At 42.4% G+C, this 6,895-nt stretch overlaps 1 protein-coding gene across 1 annotated transcript; it reads left to right on the top strand.

Annotated features, from left to right (window-relative positions):
- The first annotated feature begins 61 nt into the window (after nucleotides 1–61).
- atp6v1g1 (ATPase H+ transporting V1 subunit G1) lies at nucleotides 62–2,565 on the top strand. The gene is made up of 3 exons (XM_085169213.1): nucleotides 62–258; nucleotides 887–987; nucleotides 1,833–2,565. The coding sequence occupies exons 1-3, from the start codon at nucleotides 177–179 to the stop codon at nucleotides 2,004–2,006; spliced, it is 357 nt and encodes a 118-aa protein (XP_085025339.1). The 5' UTR covers nucleotides 62–176; the 3' UTR covers nucleotides 2,007–2,565.
- The last annotated feature ends 4,330 nt before the right edge of the window (nucleotides 2,566–6,895 follow it).

Genomic DNA, 6,895 nt, shown 5'->3' with positions numbered 1-6,895 from the left:
CCAGCAGGGGGCGCTGATACACAGCATGCTGAGCACAGAAGAAGAAGACGCCGACTCTCCTCACGTGACCGTCTGCAGCGTGACGTGAGATCAGCTGACTGCGGCCACAGAGGAGGTAGAAGCAGCACAAATTCTCCGTCGACCTTGCTCCGTGTGTCCGCGCAGAGTGACCCAGCATGGCGAGCCAGTCTCAGGGCATCCAGCAGCTGCTGCAGGCCGAGAAGAGGGCGGCCGAGAAGGTGGCCGAGGCCCGCAAGCGTGAGTACCAGTCCGGCCTTCAGGGCGCCGAGCCCGCAGCGGGGCCACTGTTACCTTTGACAGGGAGCAGAAACCGTGTAAGGCAGAACTCGGTCTGTAATTCAGTGAATTTACAGAGTTTCACTGGCTGCTCGCGTTCTTCTGACGTCAGACACGGACCGGACTCGGTACAGCATCATCGGATCGGTCCTCCGTCAGACTGTTGGCACCTCCCTGAGCACGTCAGGGAGGGGATTATAGCTTTGCCCGATCCGACTCAGATCGGGGTAGAAGCAGGTCTGTTTCCGCTGTCAGGAGAAAACTCGCGGCAATGTAACGGCTCCGTGACCGGGTCAGAACCGTAACACGGTCGGTTACTGCAGGGTGTTCACTTTCGGTCAGCCCATGATTCATGCGCGGGTGTCTGTTTCTGTGCAGTTTTCTATCACATGATCAGTGTGGTTCCGGTCTCCTGATGGTGAAACACTGAGGTCATGTGACCTAGAGTCACAGTAGTGTTAATAACCCGCGCGTCAATTCATTTGCAGACATTAAACTTCCACCCTCCTCCACCCGTTACCTGTAAACCTCCGGACTGATCTGAGTCCAGTCTTTAAATGGTTTCTCTCTCGTGTTGTGACGTGTTCAGGTAAGAATCGGCGACTGAAGCAGGCGAAGGAAGAAGCTCAGGCTGAGATCGAACAGTACCGCCTGCAGAGAGAGAAGGAGTTCAAGACCAAGGAGGCAGCCGTACGTACCCTAGTCCTTCTCCTCCTCTTCCTCTCTGTTTACATGCTGAAGAATGATTTATTTTCCTTCTTTAATTTAGCGTGAATCACAGAAACAACTTTTCTTTCTTTCTTTATTTTCTTCTTTGTTTCACTTTCAATTTTTTAAACATTTTATATTTATATATATATATATATATATATATATATATATATATATATATATATATATATATATATATATATATATATATTGAAGCGCCCATAATTAAAAAATAAAATCTGAATGTTTAATATATGTGATTGAATATCATTCCTGTACTGCTAGCACAGTTAAGACATGGGCCGGGCTGTTGTGAAGTCTCGTTTTGAAGCCTTGAAATGGGCATTTCTGCCAAAAAGACAGATGTGATCCAGTGTTTATAGAGGTCAGACAGCTGCTTCCACAGACCTGTACAGGAGCTGTCACCCCTTGTGGCCTTCAGACAGAACTTCATGCTTAGCTTCACCCAGGAGCTGGGTAGGAGATTAGGGTAGATAATGTTTAATAAGGCAGGTATCTGGAGGCGATTACAGGTGAGGAGCAGTTTGAGGAGTGAAGGGAATCTAACTCTGGCATTTTGAAAACGCCTTTAGGCTGGGAGAACTGATTCTGCTTTTTTTTTTCTACTCCATTTTTTCCTTTTTAAATACGTTTTTTGTATTGTTTGCTATTAAATCATTAGTAGTAGTCATTATTAAATCTTTATTTATATAAATGTAAACCTGGTTTTTATACTTAAGTGCTCTGTGTATATAATAGTTATTTCAAAATAAAAGTTATATATAATGTTTGTCTGTTTCCGCCCAAACTCGCCCTCCCTCTAGGCTCTTGGTTCCCATGGTAATAGCGCCGTGGAGGTGGATCGTGACACGGCGGAGAAGATGAATCGTATCCAGGCCAGTTACCGTAGTAACCGGGAGGCCGTGCTAACCGAGCTGCTGCGGCGCATCTGTGACATCCAGCCAGAGTTTCATGCCAACTACCGTGTGGCTGGCTGAGGGGGCGAGTATGTTATCTAAGTGCAGTTAAGATGAGGGGGGTGGGGCAAACAGAGGAGACCTGGACATTAGTTTTGTTAACAGCATTAGCTTGGATAAGGCATGTGATTTCAGAAACTCTATAAAAGTGTTAAAACCTCAGAGAGCTTTTATTTTGAAAGTTAAAGTTCATTTCTTCCTCTTTTCCCATGCTGGGTGAAGGTGTGGTCTAAATGTCGGTGTTACTGTGGTGATGTTTACGAAATATTTATATCAAATTAAATTTGTTTTTCTTTAAGTGTTTCCTGGATCTTGCAAAATAAAAGCCTGTTCTTTCCACTTTGAACACCAGCCAATCAGATGTAAATTTACCAGCAGTCGCTAACTGATGTGACAGCTGCTAAAAGGCTGTTTCACCATAGCTCTGTTGTCTGATTGGCTGGAGAAAGTGGAAAGACTTTTATTATGAAACTACTGTCCAATTCCACATTGTTGTTTCCTGTTTGTGACCATGTAACTTGTTGTTGTTGTTGTCTGTGACATGGTGATGATGAACATATTAAAAATGTTGATTGGCTGAGTCTGTGTGCTGCTGCTCTGTGATTGGCTGAAGGTGTTCCAGGCGCGTTCATAGGGTAACAGGTGCTTACAGATAGGTGTGGGTTTATTCAATTTAATCGTAGTGATATCTATTCATTAAATCCTGAATCGATTTTTTTAAAAAATATAAATGTATTTTGCCAGAAATGCCAGAATCTCAGATTAAAACTCACAAAACGATTTCAACATCCGCCAAATGGTTAATTCTGCACAAAAGATAAATACAAAGCGTGGATCTTTTACCTGACGGCATGTACGCAGACACGTAAAGACACATAAAAATCACACTTTCTGCACAGCTCTTTCTCTCAGTGAGCTTCAAGAACAGTTTACCATCAAAAATCTTTATTTTCTGAATTATTGCTTGCTTATTATGCACCAGTCTGTAGTTGTGTTCAGTGCTGTCGCCCATTTGTGCTGTTCTAAAAAAACTTTAAAAAATGATGCCAAATTACAAAATGCTTAGCTGTGTCTGTAATGAAACATCTGTAACTTTGCTTCTCTTCAGCAGCATCAGGTAATGTTCTGCTGATTCATGTTCTTTAATTTTTGATCTACTGCAGAATATTTTTAAGGTTATCTGCTATAAAAAGCCAGGCCGGGTAAATCTCCTTCATGCTTTCCTGTGTTTTATCCTCAGTTACTTTGACACAAAGGCATCACAAGTTTCACCTTTGTTTTTAAACAAGAATATAAAAATATGGCTATGTACTGAATGATAATATTTCTGAGTCAAAATTGAATAGAATCGAATCGGGACCTTGTGAATCAGAATTGAACCAGTTATAGAAATCTGTGACAATACTCATCCCTACTAGGGAGAGTCACCTGGGGTGTGTTCCCTTGTTCCTAATGTCTTCCGATTGAGCTAAAGGAAAATTGTGTAGAATACACAAGGACGTAAGAAAACATTCAAAACAAAACAGTGTGCTGAGGATTTGAACAACCTCACACTCCTTTCTGCTTAACGCCATGACACCGCATGTCCGCCATATTGAAACTAATACTATCACGGGTGATATGATCAGATCACAGATAAGATCAGAGGTGAGCAGTGACGCTGGGTTTTTACATCACCCAACTTCTGAAACCTGGAGGACACCTCTTTGCACTGTGATTGGTCATTTCAGTAGTGACTTGAATGCACCCTGCATGTAGTCCAGCTTTATGATCCGGGATGAGGAGAACGATGGAGATTGTGGAAAACATGGAGATCGTGCCCCAATGAGAACAAGATTGTAAGCGGGAGAAATATCTCAGGATAAGAGTTCATCCCGTTTAACCTGCAGAAATTCAAACAGCTTTGTTCCTAACAGCAGCTCGGAGGTTCCTCCACTCTTGGTCACTAACATACGAGACACCATCTTGGTTGTAGCTCTGTAACTCAGGGAAAATTGTTTTTGAGTGTTGATTGTTTCAAAAGTCTCAGTATGGCTGTTTGATATATAAAGCTCTGTGTGGAGCACCCAGCATCTTTGAAATCAGAAGGCTGTCATTGGTGCTACGACCAAAACCACATGACAGAAAACCAATTTAAAAATTATTGAACTTTGGTCAGAGACATGAAAATGATTTTTAAGTACTTCTTTAATATAATCTTTTTCATGTATTGTTTTCACAACTTTGAATCTTTTATTATTAAAATTTAATATATATATATATATATATATATATATATATATATATATATACACATAAAAATCCCCCTTTCGCCAGCTGATCTTGCCAGCTACGGATGCCGACTACGGACTGGAGCAGTTGTCAGCCTCCTCTACATGGATGACATGAAGTTGTATGCCAACACTGAACGAGACATCGATTCACTGATCCACACCACCAGAATGTACAGCAACGACACCGTTGTTCAGACTGCAGAAGTCTAGTTGGATGATAATGAAGAGAGGGAAGGTAGTCAGAACTGAGGGGATCAAACAACCAGAAGGCAACATTGAAGTCATAGAGGACAGCTACAAGTACCTGGGCATCCCACAGGCAAATGGGAACCATGAAGAGGCTGCTAGGAAAGCTGCAATCACCAAGTACCTGCAAAGGTTCAGGCAAGTCCTGAGGAGTCAGCTGAACGGTAAAAACAAGCTCCAGGCTGTCAATACCTATGTCTGATACCTGAGATGATAGGCTGGCCAAAGGAGGAGATAGAAGCCACTGACATCAAGACAAGGAAGCTCCTGACCATCCATGGAGGGTTTCACCCCAAGTCCAGCACCCTGAGCCTGTATGCTAAGCGGAAGGAAGAAGGCCAGAGATTGGTGAGTGTCAACACCACAGTCCAGGATGAGACAACAAAGCTGGATTGAAAGACAGCACAGAGGCACTAATTATAGCAGCACAGGAACAAGCTCTGAGTACAAGATCCACAGAGGCTGGGGTCTATTACACTAGGCAAGACTCCAGGTGCAGGCTGTGTAAAGATGCCCCTGAGACAATCCAAGCTAAGATCCTGTGGGACTTCCAGATACAGATGGACAAAATGGTGGTGGCTAACCGACCAGACATAGTGGTAGTAGACAAGCAGAAGAAGACAGCTCTAGTGATAGATGTAGAGATACTGAATGGCAGCAACATCAGGAAGAAGGAACACAAGAAGCTAGAGAAGTACCAAGGGCTCAGAGAAGAGCTTGAGAATTACCCAGTGGTAATCGGAGCACTAGGTGCGGTGACTCCCAAGCTAGGCAAGTGGCTCCAGCAGATCCCGGGAACAACATCAGAGATCTCTGTCCAGAAGAGCGCAGTGCTAGGAACAGCTAAGAGACTGCGCAGGACCCTCAAGCTCCCAGGCCTCTGGTAGAGGACCCGAGCTTGAAAGAAAGACTGCCGCAAGGACGAGTGGGGAATTTATAAATAAATGTGTGTACATATATGTATATATATATGAATAAATACATAATGTGTGTGTGCTCAAATTTTGTTTTTTGTTTTTTGTTTTTATTGTTTTATTGGTCCAGAAGCTCCAGTGGCACAATTGGTTAGTACACCGTACTTATATTTTTATTGTTCAAAAATGTTTAACAATTTCATTGTTGTATTTATTTTGAGTAATTTAAACAACATAAAAAAAGAAGAAACAGTCACTCCTTTCCGTCAGTTAATCATAAACTCGTTCATTTGAAATGGTTAAAACTTTAGTGTACAGGGTCAAACTCTGCCCATTCATAACACGTCTCTCTCACACACACGTGTACTGTAATCAAGTTCTTCCTGGGCTCCATAAGAAATCTTTGCACTGTGATAATACACCATAAAAAAGCACACACAGTAAATAACTGTGACACATGTGCGTGTGTGTGCATGTGAACATGTTCAATGTTCATACTTTTGCTGCGTTCCTGAAGGAGTAGTGCATAATGGTAAGCCCCAGGAGCATTTGGTGTCTGCCTCCATCAGTCGTCATCACCCTCCGGTTTTCTCTCTCTGAAGCTTTTTTGTGGTGAATGAATTGATGACATTCTTACCTGCATATGACCTTTTAACCCTGACTGTAAACAAACATGATTCATCTGAAGCATCACCAGTGAACAGGCCCTTCAGCCTGATGGAAACCATCTGTGTGAGTGAGCTCCGGCCTGTGAGGTCATCCTGCACAGGGTTGAGTCCTCATTCGTCATCCTGAGACATTGTGAGGCTCCAAGTGTACTCCTTTGTCAGTGACAGGAGCTCATCTCAGTGAACAGGTGCACATACCTGCAGCAAGGTCAGTTTCCTGCTCCAGCTGTGAGAGCAGAACTTCACATCTGCCTGCTGACTGCCACAAACAGTCACAGCACCTGTTTGTCCTCTGATGTGCTTCAGTCGTTTTTATTGTTTGTTTTTTTTATAAATTTTATTTTCAGTCACAGCAGCATGTTAATAACAAAACATTGAACATACAGCAGTTTGCTGTTCAGTATTTACAATACCCCAAAGGATAACAGAAATAGAGAAGGAAAACAAACAAACAAACCCCTACAAAACAACAAAAAACAAACAAACAACAACAAACAAATATAAAAATAAAATGTATAATTCAGTGTACAGTTAACTATGATAGTGATATGGAGATATGGCATCCGGTCATGATAAGGTGGTCATTTTAAATGTTTCCATGTACATCAGGAATGGCTGCCATGCCTTAAGAAATTTGGTGGTTGAACATGCCAGTGTATATCTCATCTTTTCTAAATGTAAAAACCTCATGAGCTCTGCAAGCCACTGTTCATGTGTGGGAGGAGCTTCCTGCTTCCATCTTAAAAGTATAAGGCGCCTTGCGATAAGTGAAGCAAAGGCAATAGAATTCGAATAGTATTTTGGCAAAG

Source organism: Neolamprologus multifasciatus, chromosome 7 (genome assembly GCF_963576455.1).
Source record: "Neolamprologus multifasciatus chromosome 7, fNeoMul1.2, whole genome shotgun sequence".
Taxonomy (NCBI): domain Eukaryota; kingdom Metazoa; phylum Chordata; class Actinopteri; order Cichliformes; family Cichlidae; genus Neolamprologus; species Neolamprologus multifasciatus.
This window is presented reverse-complemented; position numbering and strand designations above follow the sequence as displayed.